Raw genomic sequence first — 27665 nt, forward strand, 5'->3', positions numbered from 1 at the left:
CAAATGTTCCATGTTTGGTTTTGGAGGAGACAGAAACTGAGGAAGGTTTTGGGAAAATTTCACAGGGGAATGTGCTTCTGCAGAGTCCAGACAGTCAGTGATTAGGAAGGATTAAGGAACAGTTCACCATAAACCCAGAAATGTTGGTGTTAAGGTGGGAGAATAGGCTCATGGGGGAGCTAGAGAATGACCTCAGGAACATGAGAAAAGGAATCCCTCAGATGAATTAACATAGTGAAGTTCCCATTCAACTTTCTGAGTATATTATTTGAGATTTTTTGAATCCACAATCTGTTTTGGGTTTTTTCCTTTCTCTTTCTTCTCCCATCTGCAGATTAACCTATATAGTAATTTTTATTTTGAATAAAATGTTTGATTACACCATTTGATTTGGTTTAACAAAGTTGTTTTTATTCCTCAGTGTTCAGTATAACAAAATAACTGGTGTTGGAGCCCAGCAGCTGACTGACAGCCTACGCAAATGTCCCCATATAAAGAACCTGGTGTAAGTCTCTTGACAGGCTGTTTGCTGTACCTTCATCCTGTAAAACTGGGTTAGCAATCATGCTAAAGCTGCCTTCTGTATTTGTCAGATTTAAAAGAGGCACAAACAAAGACATCAGCAAAATATAAAAGCAGAGATGTTAAAAAATGTTGTCTCTGGTTTCAGCTGCATTAGTTCCCAGTGGTGCCATTCAGCTGAGCTTGCCTTGACTGAAACAGTTTCCACTGAGCCTCCCTTTGTTAATCTTCTACCCTCCCAGAGAACCAGACCTACTCTGAGCTGCCCACTTGTGTTTGAGGGATAAACAATGAGCAGCCATCATCAGAGGTTAAATAGGCTGAAGGTACTGGTACACATTTGATGAAAGGTTTAAAAACAGTTACAGAGACGGGAGTGCAGTTGTGTCCTGTAACCAGGGTCAACAAGATTATGGAGTACTGAACTGCTTTTTTCTAAATCAAAATGCATTTTCCTTTGCTCCATAGCCTATATACTTTCATAGCATAATAGTCAAAAGGAAGGACAACTTAAAAAAAAAAAAAGAAAGAAAAAAAAAAGAAAACAGCAGCAACAACAACCAAAAAAAGGCACAAACACATCAAACACACCAAAAGAAGGTAAAACAAATTACACTTCTTAAAATCATTCCTTTCTGAATTTGCCCTTACAGGATGTGGAATCCCACCATTCCCTATGGAGTTCTGGAACACCTGCACCAGCTGGACTCCAGGATCAGTGTGTAGAGTCAGAGGATTCCATAAAGGTAACAAACCTTGGCTCCCTGAGACAACCAGGTTTGTTTCTGTGGGAGCTTTGATTCCAGGCTCACTGACAGCAGGCACAGTAACAGCATCCACGTGTCCATGGGCAAGTGTGGAGATGGTGCCCTGCAGTGGCACAGATCAGTGTCACACCAGGCCCCTTTTCCCTGCACTCACCTTGCACCCCCTCCTCCCTGGCACCTGCACAAGCAGACTGCAAGTGCTTTATTAAGAAAAATGGACCTCTAGAACTCCCAGTCCAGCCCAGTTCAGTGACTGGCAGCTGCCCTGATTACCTTCTCATTTTTGTTGGGGAAAACTAAAGCTCTGTGTACTTCTCATGTTTAATAGATGAGTTCTGCACTCCTCAGAACTTGTTTTGTGATGATTTTTAGTAAGTCCTTTCACTTTTCCTTTGTTGAATACAAATCCTCAACAGCTGCTTGTCTGACTGTGCAGCTGTACCTGTACTGTACTCAGAGCAAAACACTCCCTCCTACATCCCTTGTTCTCATTGTCATTGTGTGGTTTAACCATTGGCAGCCACTTCTACTTCATTGCCTGCACAGTTTCAAGGATCCTTGAAGTAATTGCATTGTGAACAATTTAATGTTTGTCAATGATTACCAGGATCTGATGCTTTCATGGTCCTGGACTGAAGGAGCTGCAGCCAGCATGGGAAGTTGGGGGTTTGTGTAGGATTTCTGTTCCCAGTTTTCTGCCATGTGCTTCCTCGAGCTCTTAAAAAAAAAAAAAATTATGCATGTTGCATCAGTTAAATTATCCTAGTGAAGAATGAGATGCCAGAGTCAAGCCAGATATCAGATGTGCTCCAGCTGCCAGAGGCTCCCTGGACCACACAGTGAGCCAAGCTTGTGCATGAGCCCTGCTCTCAGTGCAGCACTCTCCAGATGTGGACTGGGCTGTCTGTATGGCTCTGACCTGGCTGCAGCTGTGGAAGGTTCAGGTGCCACAGCACCAGCTTTATACAGCAGCAGTGAAAAATTGTGGTGCTCTTTACTAGCCAACAGTCAACTAAATCTTGGTCCTGTTGAACAACCCTACCTTCTTGAGAAAGGACACTTGGGATGTGATCATGGTAAGGAAACCTGCACTAGCTCTGAGGATAAATAGCAGCAGGAACTCTGGATCCTGTCTCCCAACCTTGAAACATTCACCACCAGCCACTGTTGTCTGTTTACAGACCTCATTAAATCTATTATTTTTGTAATCTTAATGAGGGTTAATTTGCTGGGTGTGCATCTAATGTTCTGTTTTCATCATTTCACAGGTGTCATAAAGAAGAGGGGAGGGTGTCCTCTGTGTTTTCCTGTCTTCTTGCTGCTTTATGAATTGGTGTTCTCGTGTTTGTTGCAAAAAAATCACATTTAAGTTTCTAAGCAATGCTTAAATTGGGTGAATTACAGAATTTTAAAATGCTATTCAAAAATCCAACTGTATTTCTACTTAAGTAGTAAAAGTTAAGCAACATCAAAGATGAAAAGAGCATCTGGATACTGTGACCACCATTAAAGGAGACCAGGAACCACAAGGATATTGTGAGTATAAAATTCCATCAAGTCATTGAAGAACAAACTGAAAGCTGCTCAACCTGCAACATCTGAAGCACTGACAGATCAAATCTGATTGTTTATTTCATGGTGCCAATGATAACTGCCATCAAATTTGATCTGATGATTTTGGACTTTCAAAACTCAGTGTTACAGATTTCACCTGTCTGTATGGACTGATTGGAAGCACTAGGGTGAGGAGCATAAAAAAGAGTCATCAGCCCTAGAAAATGTTCTGATAAGATTATCCACAAGATTCTAGAAGTTGCTCTTTTCTTCTCTAATAATCAGTGCTGCCTTAAGGGATAGAAACATATCTTCTATGACTTGTTACAGAATCCTTCAAAAAGATTGGGGGAAAAAGAAAGAAGTAATGAGAAGAAAGGAATTGAAAGTGAAAAACTATGAAGGATTCTTCTAACATTATTGTAGAAATCCAAATAGATAAAAATAGCCAGTTTATGGCACACCAATCCTCAAACAATCTTTAAAGGTTTTTACTTTGTCTCAAATGAGAACTCTGAATTCATATACCTGGATTGTTATTTCATTTCTTAAATGCAGCTGGCAGCATAAATGTTTACAAGCACCAGTTTTATACTTGACAGTGATATCACTACTGTGTGGGGTTTATGTGGCCTTTGGTTCAGAGTTATGAGTAACCAGGCAGTCAGACAAAAGCACATTTCAAAGCACTGTCATGCTTATGCTGCTGGTCTCAGTCATATGTGGGCCAAATATTCATCCTGCTGACTGCAACAGCAAACCAATTTTCTCTTTTATTCTTTTTTTTCTGCTCTGTGAACATGAAGAGAGCTTAAAATTGTGCAGAGGCAATTGTCAGGTCAGGAGCCTTCCTATCCAGATACAGACTGAGACAGAACAACAAAAAGGGCTGGAAAAAGCTAGGAATGCTCAAAATGCTACAAATTGGGAAGTCCTTACTTCACAATTAGCTCAGGATTAGTTCAACAACCTCTTTGAAATCTCTTCTGCTAGGAAGCACTGACAATACCAACCCAAGGATCTGTGCAAACTAGAATCTCTCAACTAACCTCCCAAAAACTCTGTTTCTTGGTCTTTAAAAATTCCCAGATTTAAACAGCTCAAAATCACAACATCCATTGTCTTTCCAGCAAGTTCTGGAAAGTTCTCTGCTTAAGCAGGGATGTAGACAGATTAAAGAGAGTGGACAAATTAAAGAAAGAAGGGAGGAATAAAGGTCTGTTTGTTATTTCTGAGAGCAGGGAATGAGACGTGACATGTAAAGGAACAGAAAGCAAGGTGGGAAAACTCTGTGGAGAATATGATTGTAATTAGATGTGGTGTTTTTCTTAACTATCTGCATGGTTCTCTGTGGCCAAACTCTAGCCAGAGCCATGGATAAAAATCTTACTTATTCTCTCCTCTTGGAGCTTGAATGGGAGGTAGTTTTGAGTCAAATCTGGTGTGATATTCCCATCAGCCTGTGGCACTCCAGCTACACACATCCGTGGTGAGCCCTTGTCTTGACCTCTCCTAACTAAGCTTTGGATGACAAATGCCCTTTAGGGATATATTCTGCTGCTGAACTTTACCATGACTGAGTCTCAGAATGTGCTAAATATTCCACAGGCAGCTGAATGTTACAGGATGCTGTCTGGACTGCTAAAATCACGTTGGGTGTACTGCTGTTCTCTGAATTAGTGGGAATGTATGTTTATAATGTACAGATTGTAAATTTTGATACAGTGTTTTGGTTGTCTTTACATATCTTTTTTAAAGTATTAATAAAAGTAAGTATTCTGTTTAACAGTACCTTCTAGTTCCCATTGAAATTTTGATTTTTCTCTTGGAAACACTATGAAGCCACAGAGGAACTGCTGGCTTCTGCCACAGTAACAGGTTTGGGGCTTTGTATTGCAGGCTAATGGAAAGCACTGTGTGTGAGGGAGACAGAATGGACAGAACAGTTCAGTGAGCTGGAAATGGAGAAATAATTCTTTCTTAAGAGGAACAAGTTCTTGCAATGCCAACTGACAGACTGTAAGTTCAGGATCAGGAGATACAAATGTGCTGACTGAGGCCACCTGCTAATAAAAGCAAAAAGGGGTTTTCATCCTTTCTCAATCTTTGCAGTTAAAAGTTCTAAACTTAATCTGGCTTGCAAGTCTGGATATTCTTATGGCACCAAGCTCCTCCAAAATATTGTTGTCAAAGAAGTGCCTTGTGTATAGAAACTGAATTCACTAGCTATCCTCTAAGAAGCTGTTGTGATCAAATCTCTATTCTAAAACAATCTTTTAGGATGAGAAAAATGCTGCTCTCTTTATGTCCATCTCTTTTTGTTGTCAAAGAAGCCTTGCTAAAATGCAAGTCAGTGCCAGTAACACTCTCCCCATCCTTTAAATGCATTGAGCTGAGCTGTTCTGAGAAATCAGGAATCTTGGTCTAAGATTCAGAATCTCCAAAGTGACTGACTCAGGGAAATTTGTATTGTTTTATTGTGCACTGTGTGCACTGCAGAGAATTTATTACAAACTCCTAGGTACTGCAGTAAGTACCAGTAGTGACAAACTGAACCATGTTAAAAAGGCTTACGTGGGACCTGACCAACTAGTGAAGCCACCTCTATGAACACTATGAATTAATAATTACAGAGGCAGCAGTAGCAAAATTCAGCCTTTACTGTGTTAGTACCAAATGGGCTTGACAAGTTTGTAAACTTGGTTATTCTTCCTACAGTACCTAAATGGGGATTTGTCTTCCCTAAATATATATATATATATATAATGTGTTAGAATATTGTGCCCTGACTTTATTCCTGAATTGCTGTCCAGGGATTATGTGGAACAAAACGCTTGTCAGTGTTTAATGGTCCTGAACTGCACCTGATGAAACCTATCTTGGAGAAATGCTGTTTGGTTTGGTGTCAGTGCTTCCCCTCCTGCAGCAGCTGCTGAAAATTGCATTTGGAGCACAGAATTTTGGGAACTGGGAGCTCATTTCTACTGCCTAGGAACTAAAATACAACACACTGGGAGTATCAGGATACACAAGTTTGTAATTGTTTCATGGGGGATCTAAGCCATCACCCTCTTGTTCCCTCACACTGGCTGAAAGGGACTCCTGACACAATCTGTGTGCAGCAGGGAGCCCACGCTGGGAGCAGATGCACACACAGACTGCAGAGGACAGACACCGTGCAGAGAGTGTCAGCAGAACTGTTTTCAGTTCTGCTTTATCCAAAATGTTCTTGATACATTAATTCAATTTAAAAATTGCACAGTTACAAAATCAGACTTTTCTAAAAAAGTATAATGACAATAAAACAAAACCAGTCTGATGCCTGCCCTAATACCATGTGGGTTACTGCCCCTTCCCCCCACACACGGTGCCAGATGTTTCAGTTCAGGTCTGATTTTTGTTTAAGCTGTTCATGAGAAGGATTTCCTACCTGCTGACCATCTCAGCAATCTGGAATTACTTGCAGGTAGCTGCAGGAAAACTGGAATTTCCTTGAAAGCATATTTCAATTATTTTATTTTCAAACTGAAGAAGAACAATTTCAAAACTGCTTAATTTTTCATGGAAAAGGACAGTCTTTATTGTATTGCTTTCACATCTGTACATAGCAACGTGAGCTTAAACAATCTGCAAAGTATCCTGTGTTAAATAATGAATCCACCTGACTTATATAAAATTCACTCTCTGATCTATTTCAAAACTCTCATTTTAAATAAAATATCTTACTAGCACAGTTCTTGCCATTATACTCCCTGAACAGAACCTCCTTCAGTCACTCCTGCACATTTTCCCCTGAGAAAGCACTGCTTTTGAACTACTGGCTGGTAGAATTTTCAACATGTGATTGTAAAACTGGCTTAAGCTATATGTAGAGTGTGTCCATTTGGGTGACATGGTATTCATTCAAAAGTTTATCAAATCTGGGTAACAACTTGATTTTCTGTTACAATGGAACATAGCTTATCTTATTTTTTCATCTAGTCCATCCCAGAATTACCTATGGAAGCCCAGTATGGTGCATGAATCACTGCAGTAAGTGCACACACAAGAGGCAAAGACCGTGAAGAGAAGTCACAACTGACAAGGTCTGATGACAACTCTTCTTCTGGTTCTCTTGTCCTTATTTTCATCTCTACATTTCAGAGTACAGTTTCTTTCCAGGACTTGATCCATTAACCTGGTCATAATCCATTTCAGGCGTTTAATGAATCTGTTTAAAAGAAAACACATAAATACAGTGACCCTCCATACCTAAAATGAACAGAAAAGTCACTGAGTATGTGACATACAGCACCATGTTGTTGACTTATTAGAAAAAAAAATGTAAAACTCAAACCCTTATGTGACTATGGATAATAGTTCTTTGAGAAGTAAAGACCTGCACAACCTTTCAGAAAAACCAATGCCACAGTTTCTGTTAATGTCAGAGCACACCAGTCCTTAGGAGTTTTAACAGAGCCATAAGATACCAGTGTGAGGGATGTGAGAGTAAGCTGTGCACCACATCAATTCCTAGGGGATGTTCTTAAGAGTAAAAACAGCTGTGACACACAGTGGGATAACCTACTTTATCCAGATTTGATATCATTACACCTACTAATTAAAACTGATGTTTGAACTGGCTCATTATCTTGACTAGATACCATTCATTAGAGTGTTTTTATTGTTTGGATCATTGTGGTCATTAAGTGTTGCCTACATTTGATGTAGTCTCTGATTTTGGTCACTTTCTGTCCCACTTCAGTTGCATTGTTCCAACTATTTTGGATCCACTGGTAAGTAGTTACAGAGCTAAATAACATTTTGGGGTAAGCTCTTGGTCTTGCTGCCAAGAATAAATTACTGTTATATTGCTTTATCCCAGTTTATCTAATTTTCCTTGACTGACTCTGCTATTAGGAGGTGATTGTTTACAATCATCAGGGGTAAATAAAAGCTGAGAAGACTCCTTTAAGTAGAAGCAGAGCTGTGGATTACAAAGGTGCTGGGCACTAGTGGCAGCATTCACCTGGTCTTGTGGTTTACAGATGGCCAATGAGTGTGGTGTGGAATGGTGCAGCTCTGAGAGGGGACTGGGCACGAGTCTGTGTTGAGGAGGAGCTGAGGTACAGAAGACCACGAGCAGGTGGTGCCTGCAGCTCAGGACATTTCTGTGTTGTGTCTGAATGGACAGCTCCTCCCTCCTTCCCCTTTCTGGGTCTGAATGAAGAATGAAATCTGATGTCACAGGTTCTGCAGGAGCTTGGATAGGCACAGCCACAGTGTCATTAACACAGGTCTTAAAGGAGGCCAAAAGGAAACAGGTTGACACAGGACAAGGGGAAAGGTTCTTTTATGGATTGAAAGCAGATTAAAAGATTGGAAGCAAAGAATAAAACTTGGTAGGAAGGAACTCAGTAGCAGAGTATACCAGGGACCAATTTTTATTCATCACCATTAGTGACTCAAAGAAGAGGATGAATAGAGAAATCCTCCAGACTGCAGAAAATAAGCTCTTTCAAATATTCAGATCATGCACTGATAGGAAGGAAATCCAGAGGGATTTCATAACACAGAGCGGGCAAAGGGTGGTGGGTTTGGAAAACATTTGCTAAAGGGCTGGGCAGCAACGTGTCATCCAACATCCTGCATTCTGCCTTGGACAGAACAGAGAGCAGCCTGCAGATTTTGGCCAGGGACATGAGCTCTGCCAGAGGTGGAACACAGGGCTGTGAGATCGTGGTCTGACTCACCACAGCACTTCCCATGGTCCTGTGTGCCACTTACTGCAGATACTAGGTCAGAAACAAGAAGCACTTTTGTGTCCAGTGAGGCATTTCTGTCAAATGTCTGTCAGCTACAGTAGCTGCTAACAGAACACATCTGCTCAAAATCCTTTCTCTCAAAATGAGGACATGAAAAGGGGGAACAGCAGCTCGACCAGGTTATTCACTTCATGTTTATCTGATTGCTTTCCAAGTGGAACTAAAACCTCATCTACAGCAGACAGTACAGTGTGGTTGTTAGTATTCTGCACTGTAGATCAGATTCTAGGCTGACTTAAAAATAGCACAGCAAAACGTATTGGGCCTCCAAAGCAAAGGGTAAAGCTGTCTAATGGTACTTCCAAACACTGCTGTAGGGCTGCTAGTCCAAGACTGTGATTTGTTGTGGCAGATATTAAATGGGGTGTAAATTATACAATTGGCCAGGATATTCAATCCTGCCTTTCTAATTTTCAGATTAGAAATCTGTCCCTCAAATTTCATGGGAACCTATTTTTTAACAGAAAACTTCAAAAATTGCAGAAAACTGGAAAATCAAGAGGTAGGCAATATTTTAAAATATTTTTTAGATCTCAGAACTAGAACTTTCAACAGCCTGGAACATACCTGCAAGCACTGAACAGTATGGCTGTACTAGCATTAACAGCTCAGTCACAATATCTTTGTTAATTCTGCCCTTGAAGTTGCTGCTCCTCACAATGCAGGCTGGAGCAAGGGACACATGGTGTGACTGTTTCACATCCTGACACTGTCTGCTTTCTGTTTCCTCACTTTCTGCAGCAGTGTTTCAGCTCTCATGGCCTACTTGGGCTCCACTGCCTGAGCAGCCCTTGGGTCTTTCTTTCTGACCCTGCAAAAGAGAATCTAGCCTTGAGTCTGTGAGCTGACCTGGAGGTTCCCCAGCAATCCATCACTCAGTGCACATCATCATTTTCCATTATACCATCATTTCCCATACATGGCTCCTATTTGTCCTTGCCCTTTTCATCACATATATTAGACACATGCTTGCGTCTTCAGAGAGCATCATTCCAACAATTCAGCTATTTTTCCTTTCCTAAACTGTAGCCGAAGTAATAAAATTCAGCTGTGAAAAGAAAGACAGTCAGACAGTCTCCCTGAGCAACTGGAAAGATTTACCCACTTGTGCATATTTAATCCTTTGGGATAGTTGTACTACTTATAAGGTAGGATCATTATGAGGGGCAAATGCAAAGAGTTAGAGACTAAATGTCTCTAAACATTATTTAGAACATTATTCTTTTCTTCTATTTTAGGATTTATAGTTATTAGCTGAACTATAGTGTCACTTTGTTCCTCCTCCAGAGGAAACAAACATGAAGAATTAAATTGGATTTGTTTCTTAATTCCTTTGACAGCTTAAAAGTAGTAACTGGCTATTAACCAATTAACCAGTAACCTCTTGAAGCAAGTTTATTACAGAAAGCTTGATTTTTATAGAAAAGAATGACAAATTATTTAAAAAATTATTCTTTAAAGTTACTTGTGGCTGAGGCTTTTAACACATGCAATACTCAGGTGTAAATGATGTCTATCAAAAATTGAACATCTCTCTAATTTCTGTGCCTCATTTTAATTCACATTATTAACAGCACTGCTTGGAAAACTTTTGAAAAATCTGCTTACTCTCTCGACATTATATAAATAAATGCTTTTGGTAGAAAATCACTTAGTGCTGTCCATGGCTGTGGTTAATGAGTATGGACAGCTGAACAGTTAACCATGATTTTGTCTTCCTTCCATCTAGAATGGAATTCCTGTTAAGTATTTCTTTAAAGCAGAGCTCTCAGGTGAGTTTGAACATTAGACTTCTATTAATTTTAGTAACAGCTAAAAATTCAAAACATGGTTCTAAAAATCATAGCAAATGCTCTTAATCCTGTTGCTACTGTAACTCATAAAACAGCCAACTGCTCTGTATCATGGAGCCAACAAATCACCTTGGCAATCTCTACCAAAAGGGGAAAATAGTGAAAAATGGCAAGGTAAATTAAGTAACAAACCACTCTGCTCTTATTTTTAATATTTAAAGTCTGAAAAGAAAGAAGTCAGGAAGTAGATTCTGATACATTTAAATGAATCCTGACAGTGCTAGTGACATCATTCCTCTGATCTGTCCTTTGCAGGACATCTCTGCTTCAGAACAGAGGCACAGGGGGTGGCTGTCTCATAGACACTGAGCCTGCAGTTCTAATTGGCACCATATTGATGAGCTGGAGAGTTAAGCTGTGTTGGGGTTTTTTGATTCAGAATTTAGATGCTGGCATTCCTTGGAAGTGCTGAGTCACAGGTTTTTGAGTGCTGGATTCTGCTCACTGAAGATTTTCATCACAATTCATCTTATGAAAAAATACAGGTAAAGCATGTACTGCAAGATTACATAAATTCAGTCGTCTTATTCAGTCAGTTTTCATTATTGATTACTTTTCCCATTTTCCTTCTGATAGGAGTACTTTCTGATGAATCACATCTGATTTTATGGAATTATTAGAATAGTCATATGACCTTATTCCAGGGGGCTTCAAATACATAGTAAATAACCTGGCACACTCACGAAAACACTAGATGACACAAACAAGCCCAATTCTGTTCAGTTTACACAAATTAATTTCTTCATTTGAATAGGCCAGGAAACATTTTTCAGCTGCTTACTGATCTGCCTGCCTTCAATCTCTGCCACCAATTTTGCTCAGAAACTTCAACATCATTTTACTTCTATTGAGTTATTCAAGTGAGGGGTTTGCTGCCAGAGAGCACAGAGCTGTTCTGATCCATGTGTTCTTTTATTTTTACATCTAAATTAGCCTCTCCACATACTGCAGAAGGGCCTCCTGGGATGTGCCCCCTCTGTTTTCCTGTCACACATCACTCACCCAGGGTGAGAGGCACCGCTCTCCCAGGCACGGAGGACGCTGCAAGGTTTCAGCTCAGGATAATCACAGCTCTCTGGCTGCTCTCAGAAATCACTGGTGAGTCACATGAAGAACCCTGCTCTTTAATGCAAAGAGTGGGCCGACGTATTTTTCATCACTGCTGCCAAAACAGACCCATTCTTCCTGCAGTGTCTTGTAAATCCTCAGCACTTCTGGGTGAAGGGAACAGGGCAGGTGGGAAACCTTCCCAGGCCAGGGGGGCAGGGGTTAACACTCACACCAAACTCGGTCACTGCAGGCAAGGCACCACAAGAATCTAAATCTTCCCTTTCAGGGCCTTAGTGCTGCTCCCAAAGCAGAAAACACAGCTCCAAATTAGGGCCCTCTTCTGCCTGCTTTGCTACTACAGAACTGGCGAGGAGGAAAGGCACAGAACAGTGGAGAAACCTGGAACAGGACATGAACTCAAATCCCTCATGGTGGAAAGGCTGTGTCTTTGCCTGGTAGCTAAGAAATTATGCAATTTGTGGCCTGGTTGCTATGTCTGTAAGTATTATTAAATATATAAATAGATGAAACAGTAAATTTTTTGCTGCCTAAGAATTGATCAAACTTTTGGGATCTGTGATTTGATTCTCAGTGGAAACCACCATCTACCTTGACAGCTTCCAAATGAAGGCTGGAGCTGGTACCTGTGCAGAGCTCCATGAGCTCTTGGTGGGTAAAAATGGAGCCTTACTTCTGAGCTTTGAGAAAACCTCTGCATTTTGCTTTCTGCATGTGGACGACTTTATAGTTAGAGTATCAAGAAGTTTCCAGAGCTGCTTATCTTATTAATAAGAAAGAAAATTTTAAGAAGCCAAATAATCTACACTGAACTGAATGAGCACATATCAAATGTGCTCATATCAAATGCTATTTGTATAGTAGGCATTTTTTTTCCCACTGAGGAAAATTGTGTCTGATGCTCTCCTTAGGTCTTCCTGAAAACTAGACACAACACATCAAGACAAATCTAGACAGAAAAAAAAAAGTGATTTTAAAAAAATATTTTTAATCCCTCTACTAAATAGCATTGGAGCACTAAGATTTGGAGTTTAGGAAAAGGTATTTTGGGAAAGAAAATGGATACAGTTTTTAGCAAGAAAGATTTTGCTTGAATTCCCATTAATTTTTAGGAATTTCTTCCCTGGAATAGAGAGCATGTATATTATTTGTCCAGCTGAAAAAGGAGACAACCACAAAAGTAGTCAATGGTGTTTTGTGGGGAGGATTGTTCTGCTCCACACTTTCTATTCTAGCAGAAGTGATTCTCATCCAGTTGCTTGGGATGGACCACCAAGTGCTGGCATAGACACTTCCATTTGCAGTGACTATATGCAGTGAGATTTCTTCAGCAGCAACAAAATCTGTTCACTCCCTCGTTAGGCTCCCACATGCCTTTGGCCAAGCCTTGTTCAGCTGTGTTTGTGCAATCAATGTTACTCCAACACCAAAAATGTCCAATTTTTCCTTCTAAATTACTGACCAGAATCAGGTAATATTGCTTTACACAGAATCTGACTAGAAGTATTCAGGAGATAACTTTAACCTATATGAAGGACAGAACTACAGGAAAGGTTTGTTTGGGTTTGTTAAATTAGAAGACTGCTTAAAATAGTTTAATATTAACTGGAATTTGTGTAGTGTGGTCACTGAGTTTATACTTGCAACCTTATAACTGAATTCCCTATTTCCACCATTACAAACAAAAAAATAAATATGTCTCGAACTGGATTTCAGATTTACAGACAATATTTTGCTAAAAAAATCTGCTGGCAGATTTGCTAACACATTTTAATTTAAACTGTGAATGTTTTCATTAACATACATTTGGCACAGAAAGTCCTAGCTAGAAATAGTGATTTTTCTTCCCAAATGCATTTCAGAGTTTTAAAATGCTAAATCCTTACATTTCCAGAGTTTTAGAATCACTCAAAACTAAAAAAAAAAAAAAAAAAAAAAAAAAACCAAGCAAAACCCTCGTGCTACAATTAAAATGGTGAGCTGGGGAGTTTGTCATTATCCAAGAGAGTGGTTTTAAAGGACACAAATTAACATTTCTGGCTCGATTAAGGTCTCGGAATTGTAATAATCGTTAACCGGGATGCTCATTTCGATTCCGGGCTGCTTTCAGGACCGGACCAGCAGAGTTGCTGCCCGGCTGTACAGGCAGCCCCCCGAGCACAGGGGCAGCCGCCCGGAGGATGAGTCCCGGGGAGAGGGTCGCTGTCCCCGCCGGCGCCGGGCGCTGCGGGGCGGGGGCAGCGGCGGGGGCGGCCCCGGCCCTTTGCCCTCAGGGCTCGCCCGGGCCGGGAGCGGCGGCGGAGCGCGCCCCGGGGCCGTGCCCGCTGTGCCCGGCCGGACACTGAGGCGTTACTTACTTCCCTGGCGAGCCCTCTGCGCCGCCGCGGGCCTGCCCGGCGGCAGCGGGTCCCGGCTGGCCCTCTGGCCCCTGCACCGGCGGGCCGGGTGTCGTTTGCAAGGGAAGGTGTTGCGCAGCAGCCGCGGCGGTGGCCGAGCCGCGGCCATGCGGGCACGCCGGGCCCCTGCCCCGGGCCGGGCGGCGGCGGAGCTCAGTCGCTTCGGAGCGCCCTGGGGCGTCACTCCAAGTACCCGTCAAAGACATCCAGCTCGCTGTCCGTCTCGTAGAGCACGGAGCCAGGGTCGGAAAGCATCCCCAGATCCACCAGAGCCTGGTCCATATCCTCGGGCAGGAAAACGATGCCCACATTGAGGACGATGTACTCCATCAGGAAGGCATAGTACAGGATCAGCACATTGACAAAGAATAAACCCACGTAAAACATATAGGGCAGCACCAGCAGCGCATGGAAGGCCCAGGACTCCACCGAATCCAGACGTGCGGAGACCGCGGCGGTCATGCAGCCGTGGGGGCTGCGGGGGCAGCGGGCACCGACCCGCCCGGCCGGCGCGGGGGGGCGGGCGGCAGCGGAGCTGGGAGCGGGGCAGGACGGTACGCCGCAGCCCCGGTGGCAGCAAAGGGCAGAATCTCTGAGGAGCCGGATCCGGACTCCGGGAAGAAGCGAGCCCCGCAGGGGCGCGGAGCGGCCGGCTCGGTCCCTTCAGTCCCGGAGGAAGAGGCGCCCCGGCGAGCGGGCGGGCGGCCAGCGCGGGTTCAGCGGCGCTGCCGCAGCCCCGCCGCTGGCAGGAGGCTGCTCAGCGGCATCTCCAGCCCGGCTACTGCAGTCCCGCCGCGGCTCCCTCCTCCTCCTCCTGCCGCCCGCAAACTTTGCGGAAGGAGCCCGCAGGCGCGTTGGGAGGCCGGCTCGGAGGACCTGCCAGCGAGCCCGGCCTGCGCGGCAGGACCGCGCTGCCCGCCCGCCCCTCGCTCCCCGCCCCGCGCCTGCCCCGCCGCACGCCGCCGTTGTTTACCAGCGCCGCGCTGAGCTGGCGCGGGCCGGCCCGCGCCCCCGGCACTGGGGTCCCGCTGCGGCTGCACGGGGGCTGCAGGGGACAGGGGCCGCTCGCGCTGCGCCGCCTCGGCTGCGCGCTGCCGCCTGCCCGAGCTGTGCCGCAGCTGCGGAGCGGGGCAGCGCGGGGCTGTGCCCTCGCCCCTGGAGGTGTTCCACGCCCTCGGCTGTGACCGAGGCCCTCCTGGAGCAGCACTGCGGGTCCGGCACCCTCGCCTGCGGTGCGGGTGTTTCTCTGCTGACCAAGGCTTTACCCATACCAAAATATAACCGAAGGCGGGATTTTAAACTCGGTGCATTTTTTATACTGCCTGACAAACTCTTCAGCTTTTACCTAGATTTAGTTTATTTCTCTGGCTAAAGCAAAAACAAAAAAGTAATTAAAATCCAAAACTAGGTCAAGACAGTCAAGTGTCCCCTTCTCTTCGTTCTTCCTTAATTTTTAAGCCGATTCAAAATCTTACTAGAACAACGTCAGCAAGGGGAATGCCGGCAGCTGAATTTCTGACGCTGCGTCTTGCAGCACAGGAGCTGAGCCCACAGAGCAGCTTCGGGTTGTGCAAGTCGAACAAGGAATGTCAGGGGCCAAATTCTACCTCAAATTACAATACATTTAGGACGTACACTCACACGTTTATGTGGTTTGGGGTTTTTTTTCTGGTTCGGGTTCCGATTATTTTTATGTTGTTCTGAGGGAGCCGGCCCCAGAGCGCGCCCGGCGCAGGCCCCGCCCCCCGCCCGTGTGAGTGCTTGGCCCCGCCCCCCGCGGTGCTCCCTGGGACTCGCAGTCCGCGGGCCGGGGGCGGGGCCGGGCCGGCGCTTTCCGGCGTGCCCTGGCCGCGCATGCGCCGTGCGCGCCGGTTCCGCCGCCGAGGCTCCGGGCCGGTCCCCGCCTGCCGCTCGCCCCGCGGGGCTATGAGGCCGTAGGGCCCGCGGGCCGGAGCCGCCTTCCGCCGCCAGCATGTTCGGCCGCTCCCGCAGCTGGGTGGGCGGCGGGCACGGGAAGGCCTCCCGCAGCATCCACTCCTTGGACCACCTCAAGTGAGCGGGGGGCGGCGGTGAGGGCGGAGGGTGGCGGCGCTGTGAGGGGGCTCGGAGGGGCGCAGAGCTGCTCGGGGCGGGTCTGGGGGCAGCTTTCCCTCGGAGCCGGCTGCGGGGCCGGCCGAGGAGAGGGCGGCTGGGCGGAGGACGCTGCCCCGGCGCTCGCTGCCCTCGGCGGGGCGTTTTGCCGCAGCTCTCCCCAGGGAAAGCGCCGGAGCAGCCCCCGCTGGCGGAGGCTCTGTGGTCTGGTGTCTGCCTGACGGAAAGCAGCTCATCCGTCCCAGGAGCTCTTCAGGGCAGACGTAGCTCGTCATGTAATGTCACACGCCGGGCTGCCATACGTGTTTGTTTTGTTTTTAGTAATGCCACAGAGTCTTCGGTGGAGTAGAGTGCGAGGCGTGATAAATACAAGCAATGCCACATTCCTCGTGAGGGAGAGCTCTGTTTGTTCGCGGGTGCGGGGGCTGGTGGCGGTGCGGGCGGGGATGGCCGCGGGCAGCGGTGACTCACGGCCGGGATGTGCCCGGCGCTGCGGGACGCAGCCGCTCCGCAGGAGCAGAGCTCTGAGCTTCAGAGCTGGGATGTGTTCGGAGCCCCGCAGCCGCGTGTTACTGCTGGCTGCCCAAGGTGGAATAGTTTTTCACTTGCTCTGCCACTGGAGAGTTGGAAGGGTGGCAAGGGATAAAAGATTTGATTTCCCTGTTGCATTTTAAGTGTTCCGCTGTTGCAAGAAAAATGAGAACCACCTTGATAGCTTCTCTTTGGACTGAACGAGAAAAAGAGGTCATTAAGAGACGAAGCACTTTCTAAATGAAATCACTGTGACTCTGTAGCTCATTGAGAAAAAGTGCCTAGTAGTTTTCAGTCATCTTACAAGGAGGGCATGAATGGGTTCTGACAGTAACGAGCAGGATGCCCTGTACAAGATTTGGATCTTGCAGTTGCTTTATCAAGATGATTTATGGATTCTGGTCCTTGTCTCTAAACTGGAAGAATGTTCAAAATGAGCACGACTATCTGAAATGCAATGCTTTGTACCGAAGACACAGACCTCAAAAACTAATGAGGCAGTAGCATTGCAGAAATAATTTTGAAAGCATTGTAGGTCAGACTAGCAAGCCAATGTAATCTGGTTTTACAGGAAAAAGGGAAAAGTCATGCTCAAATGAAAACATAGGAATGTTCTGTTGAACATACAAGGAGTAGTTATTGTGTACTGCTCAGCATTAGTGGAGCTTTAGCTCTGTCTGGCTTTGATACATGACTTGAAGATAGAGCAAGAATGCTGATGTGTGATGAAATTTGAAAAAACTTAGGGGAAAAAAAGAGACTTGAGACTTACTTTCACATTTCCAAAAAATGTGTCCATATGATCTGTTGGGGCCACAGAGAATAGAAAAATAATACCCTACCTCATTTGTAGCAATGGGGAATTGGGCTCTAAGTGTTGTGGCTTGTTATCAGAGAGCTGAAGTATGTATTTATCTACTGAAGTACAAGCTTTGGTCTGTTTGCTTTTTTGCATGTGATTTCTGTAATTATGAATCTGAAATGGTCGTATGTAAAGGACAGATGAGATCTTTGATCTGTTTCTACTATGTATATTTCAAGTGTTTGTTTATCCAGGCTGTGTGAATTTCACCTTCTAGCTAGATGCCAACAGGAAAGGTGAAATTTAGGTCTTTTCCAAGTGTTGAAGTGGGTAAAGTAACAAAAGGGAAAAGGTCAGTGAGCCTTTCTTTTGGGGTCATGCAAGAAAGTCTCAGTAAGCTCACTTGATGAGCTGTTTACCTTCTCATCTTTTCAACTCATCAAAGCCCCATTTTGTGTTTCATGTGAAGAAGCTGAGTTCAAGACACCTGCCTTGCCATTACAGGTTAGCTCAGCCTGTAAAAGGTATATTATGCTGTGTTACAGGGGTGAAATCAGTCTGGGTTAGCCTTGTGGGAACATTTTTATTTTTAAACTTGCATAAGGTAGAGTTTAGTCTAAATTGTAAACAGTCCACATGCTCAGTGATACCAGCAGCATTCCTGCTTTTTGTCTGTAAATGCTGGATCTTTCTCATCAGCTTTAATGTAGTTTGTTTGAGGTTTGCTTTTGAAATTTTGATATTCAGTCTTCCTGCAAACATGCCAGAGAATGGATTGGCTGAAGGAAAATTGTGAGACTTTTTATTAGGTGTTTATAATCTAGTGAAAACAGTTAAAATTTAATCCAGTTCTGCAATGTGACCTAGAGAAGGATGACACAGTGCTACTCCCTGCCTGGGTATTTCTGAGATCTTGATCTTTTTGTGTGTCTTTGTTTCTAAGTCAGACTTTTCCCCCCCTATTTTTCTATGGTATTTTACACAGCCCTGTTGTTACTGTCAAGCACATTTCCCATGGTTGCTTCTGTGCTTGGTATTTGAATTGCATTGTGATTGCACAAAAGATTCCATGCCATTAAAATGGGGTGCTGAACATTTCCCATGCCTTGGTCACATGCAGTGTCCATAAAGGTGTGCTTGAAGGCTTTTCTCGTGGCTGATTCATTTCCTGAGGCACTGGCAGGGCCATGCAGCAGGTTTCCTCTGTGAGAACAATGTGCAATTACCTGATTACAGGCAGTGTGGAGGAGCAAGCCTGTTATGGTCAGGTCTGGCCTTTTAAAATTTGAGCGCTTGACTTCTTAAACTCTTACCTATTTTAGTGTATTTTTGTTAGTAATAAGTAGGAAAGTCATTATTATGCACTTACAATGTTCATGAGTTACTATGTTACCCCTTTGAGCATGGGTTCTAACCAGAAAAAATGTTCAAAATTTTGTTTGGTTTGTTAAGGTGCTGGCAACATCTGCCACTGATTCTGATGCTGCTGAGTGCTTTGGCACTTCCTGCATGATGTGGTTTTGTTTAACCCAGTCTTCAGATATAGAGATGACAGAAGTCTCCTCTTTGATAGTTTCATGTTTTGAAGCACAAACCTGATCCCTCTGTAATCAGCATTTAGACTCAGCCCTTAAGGATTTATCTAAATACAAAAATATTGGGTTTGTGTGATATATCATGTTCTCATAATATGGTATTTCATGTGTCTGTAAAGAAAAGCAAGTATGTGCATGCTTCCTTGTGCATTTTCCAGCAAATAGGATAAATAAAAAATGAAATAAAAAGGAATAGCTTGAAGCTGTAGCTCAGGTTTCCTCTAAGTGCATCAGTGCCTTAACAGATTAAGGAATTTTGCAGTAATGCTGCTACTAAGTAAATAAATTTGGAGGTAATGTATTCCTGATTGTTAAATGCTTCTTGCTTTGTGTGCTTGTAATGCTTATGTTCCATAGGCTCCCAAAATGAAATAATAGCTTGTTATTCTTCCCACTGCATCCCATAGCCAAAATTCTACTGCTGGAGTAAACTTGAGTCCCAAGTTTGTATATTGTAACTTATTAATGAGAAATACATGTTCACAGATGCAATAATTTCTCTGTGACTTCAAATTAATAGTCTAAAATATGTGAAGTAATACAGTATTAATTACTAACTGTTTCAGGAAGTTGTTAAAATTATTGTGGAATGAACTGATCTAATTGCCATCTCTTCAGATGTTCCGTGCTCCATTAATGGCTGCATCCTCAGAGCAGGGACTGACTTTGTGCTCTGTCTTTTGATTCACTGTCCTGATGATTAAGTGCCCTAATGGGAAGTTTTTTCGTGTGCTGTTTTAGAAACCCCAGGAATTCTCACAGGTGGTCAGCCTTAAGCTCTCCCATCTTCCCTGTGAGACATCCCACTGTCAGTCCCACAGAAGGAATCTTGACCTGTGATCCTCAGATTAGTGGAAGAGGATTTCCAGGAGCTCTCTGCCTTGCTTTTAATGACTATTGTGGTACAGCAGTGACCAGGTAGTTGTGACTGTAGGACACAGCTGAGAATCAACTTTTCCTAGAGTGGTTTCAATGTGATCAGTGACTGTTTTGGCTTTGAAAATGAATGTTGATTTAGGAGTGAGAGGAGGAAACACCATGAAGAGGGAGAGAATTTTTTTACTGAAGAGAAAGATTAAGAAAAAACAATTCCCCCTCCACCTCTCCCCCCCCCAACCACCTAGTCCCTTTTTCCTCCTTTTGGCTGCCTGGTGATATATATAGTATGATAATGCCTTTGGTGATGTGGTGCAGCTTTGTCACATTGCTGATTAGGGGCGTGAGGGAAGGCAGCATGTGGTTTCAAGTTTGTGAGAGCTGTGGACTTCGGAGGGCTGTTTACCTCTTGTGTCCTTGTGCAGTGCTCAACACAGCAGGATTGTAATATCAAGAACAGGAAGCACACAGTGTTTTGCCATCAGCTTCTCTGAAATAGCACCTGTTCCCTGCATGGCTTGTGAGGACAGACTGCTGCAAGTCCTGGCAAACTCTGCCCAACTCAGTGGCAGCTCAGCAGTTGAAGAAGGCTTCCAAAACTGAATTTGACAGATTTTGAATAAATTGTAGATATGATTAAAGTTCTTGTGTGTTTGTGAGAGGTATTTTGAGTTCAAGCAAAAGGTTCTGAAACTAGGTGATATCTTGTCTTGTCTTTGGAAGTCTGATAACTGTTTGGAACAGCCTCACATGAGTATTCAGTTAAATGGCATTTTAATCTCTGGCTGCATGCTTGCCCAGGGCAGTGATTCCATTTTTTAGTGTTGATAAAATTGATGGGAATCCTGTTTTTTGAAATGTGATTTCAAGTCTGTTTTTTGACCTAAACATCTTACTTTAAGCCATAAACCAGACACCCCAAAATTTTTTTTTAGAAATGCACTGTTTTTTGGAACCTTACAGAAGCTTGGCAAAATTCTATTAATGAGATTCCTAAAATTTTAGTCTGAATCACTGAACAAACTCTCATGGAATCCAAAACAATAATGAAGGCTGCCCCAGGGTCAGGTCACAGGCTATTTTCACAGAATTAGATCCTGGAAGTTTGATTAACTCCACTATTTATGGCAAGATTAATAATATGGGAAATCTGTCATCCTTTCCAAACACTTGTGAGTATTTGCACAGAAATGCTGAGGTGTTGCATAATAACATAGGAGCTGTGTTTAGGAATCTAAACTTGTGCAGTTCTGCAATGACATGAAATTTCCCTCTCTTTTGAAATTTATTTTCAAAAACTGTGCACCTTTCTTATATTTACCCTTTTTTTTAAATCACTATATAAAAGAAAAAAAAAGAGGGAGAAAAGCAGTGGTGGTTTTTGTGCTTTTGTTAGAATTTCTGAGACTTAAAACCTGAAGGGCTTGCATTCTCTGTAGCTTCCTCTCACCTGTGGTATAGACATACCCTTTTTTAAACTTCACCAGACAGTCTGAAACTCTTGCCCTTTGAAATGACAAAGCTGGATTTACCCCCTTTCCAATCAGTGTTTCTGGGAAATACGGATTTCTGGGAGTGCTCAAAGGACCAGAAACCTGATGAAGCTTTGCCAAGGTGAATGAATAGTCTTTAAGAGTCCTGATATTAAACATCAGAATTGATGTGAGTCTGTGAGGGGGCTCTGTGGGCAAGAGAGGGGATTGAACTCATGTGCCACTCAAGAGAAGGGTTGGACCTCATTGCCACTTTTCCATATCAGCTCCTGCATGCTTATCTGCTTCTTCTGTTTCTATTTCTCTTGCTCATCACTGCTTTGACTTCAACATGTTCCAAAGAAATTCTCAGAAGAAGCACCTTGGGACCAGTTGCACAGTTTCTAGTTCTGTGTTAACATATGCATAAGCACTCATAACTCACCTGCCTGGGGGATATTTGTTTCCTTTGTCACTCTGTTTAACAATTATTTTTCTCTCTGCATCAGTGTTAGAAGGAAATTTTAGGGTTTTAAAATTGTACAACTATTAGACTTAGTGTGTGCATATATGTGTGTCTGCATTAGGAAAGTGATGAAAGACAAACCTGGTGCATGTGACAGTGGCAGGATAGCACATCACTTGTACTTCTTTTCTCTTTTAGGTACATGTATCATATTTTGAGTAAAAATACAGTAGTAACAGACCACAACCGCAACCTGCTGGTGGAGACCATTCGTTCCATAACGGAGATCCTGATCTGGGGGGATCAAAATGACAGCTCAGTGTTTGAGTGAGTACTCCTGAGCCAGTTCTGAGACTCTGCTTTTGTGTTTGAAGAATGCTTTGGGTTGTACAGAGTTCTGTACACTGTTACTGTTAACTCCTCTAAGATGTATTTCATGAATGTGTGTAAAAAGCTGTGTCCTGTAGTAGATGTGTGAGCAGGTTCATATTCATGTCATGCAGGAATTTGCTGCTTCTAAAAAGTGTTTGGATTCCAGAGCCCCTTTCATGTACTGCTTTTGTTTGACTCTCCATTCTTTTGATATAAATATGAACTCTAGCCTATTTTAGGGTCCAGATTTACTCAGTACGTCTGTACCTAAGATACTACAAGTTCTAGCTGTGGTATTTAGAGCTGCCTGATAAACTGAATATACTAAAAATACAGCAAGAAAGGCCCTGATTACTTGATACCCTTTTTTCCTGCATAATTTGAATTTTTAAGCCTTCCTGTTTAGTATTTAAGGTTTTTTCAAAGATATTATTTTGTTATACAGATGCAACTTTGCAAAGTAATTCTTCATAAAAGCAAAACATGCTGTTTGTCAAAGCTGCCTTGAATCATCCCTGCTCCTAGCCAGATTATGTTCCTGTTGCTTACAGCATGTGACTTCATGACACCTTTATTTTATTTCAGCTTTTTCTTGGAGAAGAATATGTTTGAGTTCTTCCTGAACATCCTGCGGCAGAAGTCAGGTCGTTATGTGTGTGTGCAGCTGCTGCAGACTCTGAACATCCTTTTTGAGAACATCAGCCATGAAACATCCCTGTGTAAGGACACACTTCCAAACTGCTTAGGATGAAGTGATCTAGATTTGATTGGATTCCCTTTCATTCAATGAAATTTAGTCCTCGTACCCCTGAACAGAACTATATGAATTACTAACAGTCTTTTAAATTGAACACTACCAAAAATGTGGTATAAACTGATTTCACAATACCTTTGAATGTAAATTTTCGGTGGTTTTTTGGTACAACAAGAATTTAGCACATTTCAAGGGATTCCTTAAGTCAAATTGTTTGTGATCTGAAATGTTCACTTGCTGCCAGAGGTCATGTGGTGAAACTCTGGTGTGTCATTTGTGCTGTAACTGTTCTGACATCATTGGTGCTGGCAGTCAGCCACAGGAGGTTCCTTCAGGGTTTTTGGCAAAATACATCGAGGATGGAGAATTAATAATTTGAAATACTCCACAACTGTTATGAAAGTCATCATCAAGCCCTGGAGAGTTAAGTGTGATTAGCTGCAGAGCCTACCTGAATTGAGGAAGATAATGTATATTCTCAGTTGTCTTGTTCTTGGTAGCAAAGACCTTTCTAGGGAGTAGATCCTTTATATTAATGCTCAAAGGCATCATTTGAGCTGTTTGGCTCAAAATTGTGATCTTCAAGCATCAGGTTGCTGCTTTCTAGCTGTCACTTTAAATACAGCCTCTTACCACAGCGATTTTTTTTTGTTAACCTGTGTAAATAATTTTTTTTTCAGACTACCTGCTCTCTAATAACCATGTGAATTCTATTATTGTCCACAAATTTGACTTTTCTGATGAGGAAATCATGGCATATTACATATCATTTTTGAAAACTCTTTCCCTGAAACTCAATAATCACACTGTACATTTCTTTTATAATGAGGTAAGTAAAGAAAGTTGCAGTATAATGATAAGAGGACTTGAATTAGAAATTGATAGGAGTATGGCCCATACTCTGTTTAGTCTCTTGTCTCATAATGTCTTGCTTTTATTTTTATAATGGCCATACCAGTGGTTGTGAATTTGTTTGTGAGGATCTCTGCACAAGCATGGCTTTGTCCTCTTACAACTATGATAAACTAAAAATCTCGAAGTTAGTGTTCTGTTGGATAATTTCAGTAGTTTTAAAGTCTGCTTCCTTGAGAGTTCAACTTGTTTATGCTTTGTTTTCTTGTGCTTTCATAAACAGGATCTTTTCTATTGCATCACTTGGTTCTAAGAGGTTTAGTCCAAGTCCAAAAAGCTGAGTCAAAGGGCAAAGTTGAACTGGGTTTTTCCTCTGCACTCTGCTTTCTGCCAGAAGAGGGCATGAAAGCACTGGCTATGTGTGCAGTTATCCTGGGAAGCTCTGGTGCTTAAAACAGCTCATTTTAATGCACAGCTACAAAGGCAGCTGAATGTACATTGTAAAATCATTTTGATTACTTAAGTAGAAGGTAAAGATACCAGGTTAATATAGGGAAAACATAATTTATACAGAATCCCAACCCCTATTCTTTACATGTTCAATGAATAAATATTTTCTTTCTTCTTGTTACAGCACACTAACGACTTTGCTTTGTACACTGAAGCTATTAAATTTTTTAACCACCCCGAAAGCATGGTCAGGATTGCTGTTAGGACTATAACTTTAAATGTCTACAAAGGTACGCTTTTTATATATTAAAAAAGGTATGTGTGCAAATCTTGGTTCATTGTAGTGTAATTCTGACTTATTTACTTGTGAGGGTTTTCTTCTTTTTTGTGAGACTGAAAAGCTTAGCATGTTGACAAGTTTCAGGTACGCATTTTTTACTTTTGTGACAGCTATCCCAAACCTGCAGTATGTACTTGTAAATAAATAGCATTTTCTCGCCAATGAAACTGGTTGAAAGAAAAACCCCAAAAGTGTCAGGCATACACAAGGAACTTTAGCTTCCCTTCCAAGAGAGGTCAGAATGTGACTGTATTTAAAAAGTAAACAAACAACAACCCCAAAGCCAGAGTGTTTTAAGAATGAATTATCTTTTACTCATGAGATTGAGCTTTCTAGTGTATGAAGCAGTAACCAGCATCACTGCCTTTTGGACTGGAAGTGCATTACAGTGACTGGAGAACTGTTATGTGCTGCAGTCACTCCAGTCTCAAGAGGAGCTGGACCATTACCAGAGGTGCTCAGTGAAGGCTGCAGTCTCAAACTCCTCTGCTGGGCATTCCAGTAGGACATAAAGAAGAAACCTAAAGTTTCACTGTTAGAGTAGTTGAGCAATGGAATGAGTTTTTCAGAGAAACTCAGGCATCTCTATTGCTGGAGGTCTTCAAAACTCAGCAGGGACCTCAGCAACCTGGTTGAACTTTGAAGTTAGCACTACTTTGAAAATGTCTACTCTAAACCCAATGTCAGAAAGTCACTTCCCCCTAAATTTTTCTTGGGATATTTAAGATTTTTAATAAACTATTCACAGTGTTCTCTGTAAAAAATTGTTTATTCTGAACTTCTACTTCTGAAATCAGCATGCTATAAAGTAATATGTATTATGCAATATGTTCATGCAGGATCTCTTGTTCTTTAGTCCATTTTAAGTTAAATTAAGTGTTGAATTTACACAACTTTGTCAATTAAGAGAAGTGGTTTGACAGTCTTCATAGAAGCATATGAGGTCTTTTTTAAAACAGTGAGCTGTTTGCTTTGCAAGTGACTGGAGAGCCTGCACAGCAAATGGGATCTTTACAGTGTTGGCTGCGACACTTTTTCTAGTATGAGAAATGGGCACTTGGTACTTGCCTTCTGCTTCAAGGAACTGTAAATGCAAACATGAGCCCACACAAAAGAGCAGATTATAGGCTTCATATCCTATTTGTGATATATTTATGCAACTAAGTTTTTTTATTTTTAAAAGATTACTTTTCTAGAATTTTCATTGACTGTTGTAGTGATATAGAGTTGAAAAGGCAGAGCTCAGATGTTCAGGATTGATATTTTTGACTACCTGTTTGCATATATTCTGCTCTAACTGCTTCCCCATACGTTTTAGTTTAGATGCTTTGTGCTTTAGCATTTTAAACCCTTTTAGAGGATGTCACTATCCCAGTTCCTAATCCTGTTAACTGTTGTCTGTTTCTTTTGCCCTTCCTTCACTGATGATTCCTGTGTTCCTTAATGCAGTGTCATGTAAGTCTAACTAGCTTGACTCTCAGCATTACTGCTTTATTCTTGTGCTTCTCTCTTCTTTTTAATAAATAATGTGCTAAAAGAACCTTGCTGAATTCCACTAGATTTGTTTATTTTCAGACATCTGTAAATATATCAACATTAGGCTCATTCAAGACAGATAAGAATTGATGTGACATTTTTATAGATTTCCATTTCATGCTTAAGATTGTGTCAGGTATATACTCATATGGAAAACCAGCATGTAATCAAATTCAGAAGATATTTTATTGTATTTCTTAAAAAAACAATAAAAAAATATTGGCAACTGATTTTTCTTTTTAATGATTTCTCTTCAGTGGACAACCAGCCTATGCTGCATTACATTCGAGATAAAACTGCAGTTCCTTATTTCTCCAACCTCGTCTGGTTTATTGGCAGCCACGTGATAGAGCTGGATAACTGCGTGCAGACTGATGAAGAGTAAGCTTTTACAAATGCTGCCTATTGAATGCAAATGCTTTTCCCAGATATCAGTGGTGTCCTTTTTTTGTCTATAGTAGTCCAGTTAAGTTAGTTTCTTGATATGTTCCCATGTAGACAGTCCAGACTTTTCACTCTTTAAAGTTTAGTTGATTCTTTAAGGTAACAGTGCTGTGTGTCTGATCTGTCCTGATATCCCTACAAGTAAATTTAGTGTTTGCAACAAGCCTTTTCTTTCTTTCTTTTGTTCTGCTAGAAATAGCAGATATCCAGAAGACACAACAGGTATTTTGTGCTTCTCAATCTTATAAACGTTGTCTTTCTAGCATTGTTTTTCTATGTGTCATCTCATTCGAGGAGCTTTCTGAAAAGATTCTAGGAAAAAGATTTAAGCTAGAAAGATTAACTTGATTGTGAGTTGTCAGACCTAACATGACAGCGTAACATTCCACTGTCAACTACAGAAATACTTTGTTGATTCAGGTTGTTCTTGGTTTGTCTTGCCACCCCCACCTGAGAGTGGCCATGTGTTTCTTGCTTCCCTAAAGTGAAGAGGTAGGTGTTAAATACAACATCTAATTCTTTCATTTTTGGAAAAAAAATCTTTTCATTTTTGTAGTTGACTTGTGAAAAGACTGGCAATGGAAGCAAAGCTTTGTAAAAACATGTCTTGTGAAAACTTGGGAAAAAAACTGGGTGTGTGCATCCTAAAGAAAATACAGACAACTGTTTAACAGTTGCATTGGTTGACTTCACTGAAATATCTGCTTTGGGCAGTCTACCTGAGCCAGGTGATCTGTGGCAGGGATGTATGTTAATTTTTTCCCTAAGCATTTAAGATTTGCACAATTGATCACATAAATTTTTTTATTTCTGCTCTCTTTTCAGGCACAGAAATAGGGGCAAACTGAGTGACCTGGTAGCAGAACATCTTGATCATTTGCATTACCTGAATGATATCCTTATCATTAACTGTGAATTTTTAAATGATGTGCTGACAGACCACCTACTTAATAGGCTCTTTCTTCCCCTCTACGTGTATTCATTAGTAAATCAAGACAAGGTGAGCTAATACCTGCAAACAGCTAATTCTCAAAGGTGCTGCTTGCTTTCAGTGTGCAAAGTGATTTGGGCAGTAGGTGTATGATGTGTGGTTTACATAAAACAGCTTAAATAAGGTGGC

General features: G+C 42.3%; 3 protein-coding genes across 15 annotated transcripts in view; 2 read left to right on the top strand and 1 right to left on the bottom strand.

Moving 5' to 3' along the window:
- CIITA (class II major histocompatibility complex transactivator) overlaps positions 1-4634 on the top strand; it is a 37874-nt gene extending 33240 nt beyond the window's left edge. For all 4 annotated transcript variants that reach the window (XM_064390604.1, XM_064390603.1, XM_064390606.1 and 1 more), the window contains 3 exons: positions 422-505; positions 1176-1268; positions 2558-4634. In XM_064390604.1, coding sequence (XP_064246674.1) covers positions 422-505; positions 1176-1248 — 157 coding nt within the window. In that variant the 3' untranslated portion in view covers positions 1249-1268; positions 2558-4634. The remainder of the gene's footprint in view (positions 1-421; positions 506-1175; positions 1269-2557) is intronic.
- Positions 4635-6342: 1708 nt separating this feature from the next.
- Positions 6343-15097, bottom strand: DEXI (Dexi homolog). The gene is made up of 2 exons (XM_064390610.1): positions 13926-15097; positions 6343-7053 (listed from the first exon to the last, which is right to left on the bottom strand). Exon 1 carries the CDS (start codon positions 14424-14426, stop codon positions 14145-14147), a length of 282 nt encoding a protein of 93 aa, XP_064246680.1. The 5' UTR covers positions 14427-15097; the 3' UTR covers positions 6343-7053; positions 13926-14144.
- A 713-nt stretch (positions 15098-15810) lies between these two features.
- The window catches only part of CLEC16A (C-type lectin domain containing 16A), a 60227-nt gene continuing 48372 nt past the window's right edge, over positions 15811-27665 (top strand). For 6 of the 10 annotated variants that reach the window (XR_010348065.1, XR_010348068.1, XM_064390234.1 and 3 more), the window contains exons 1-7: positions 15812-16016; positions 21996-22124; positions 22755-22888; positions 23604-23752; positions 24410-24515; positions 26359-26482; positions 27371-27545. Coding sequence is in view for 7 of the 10 variants with exons in the window: in XM_064390234.1 (XP_064246304.1) it covers positions 15937-16016; positions 21996-22124; positions 22755-22888; positions 23604-23752; positions 24410-24515; positions 26359-26482; positions 27371-27545 (897 nt within the window). In the remaining 3 variants the exon portion in view is untranslated. Of the gene's footprint in view, positions 16017-21995; positions 22125-22754; positions 22889-23603; positions 23753-24409; positions 24516-24583; positions 26021-26358; positions 26483-27370; positions 27546-27665 lie in introns of those variants that run through there. The other 4 variants (XR_010348066.1, XM_064390239.1, XM_064390240.1 and 1 more) reach the window with 2 other exon arrangements.

Source organism: Passer domesticus, chromosome 15 (genome assembly GCF_036417665.1).
Source record: "Passer domesticus isolate bPasDom1 chromosome 15, bPasDom1.hap1, whole genome shotgun sequence".
Taxonomy (NCBI): Eukaryota; Metazoa; Chordata; class Aves; order Passeriformes; family Passeridae; genus Passer; species Passer domesticus.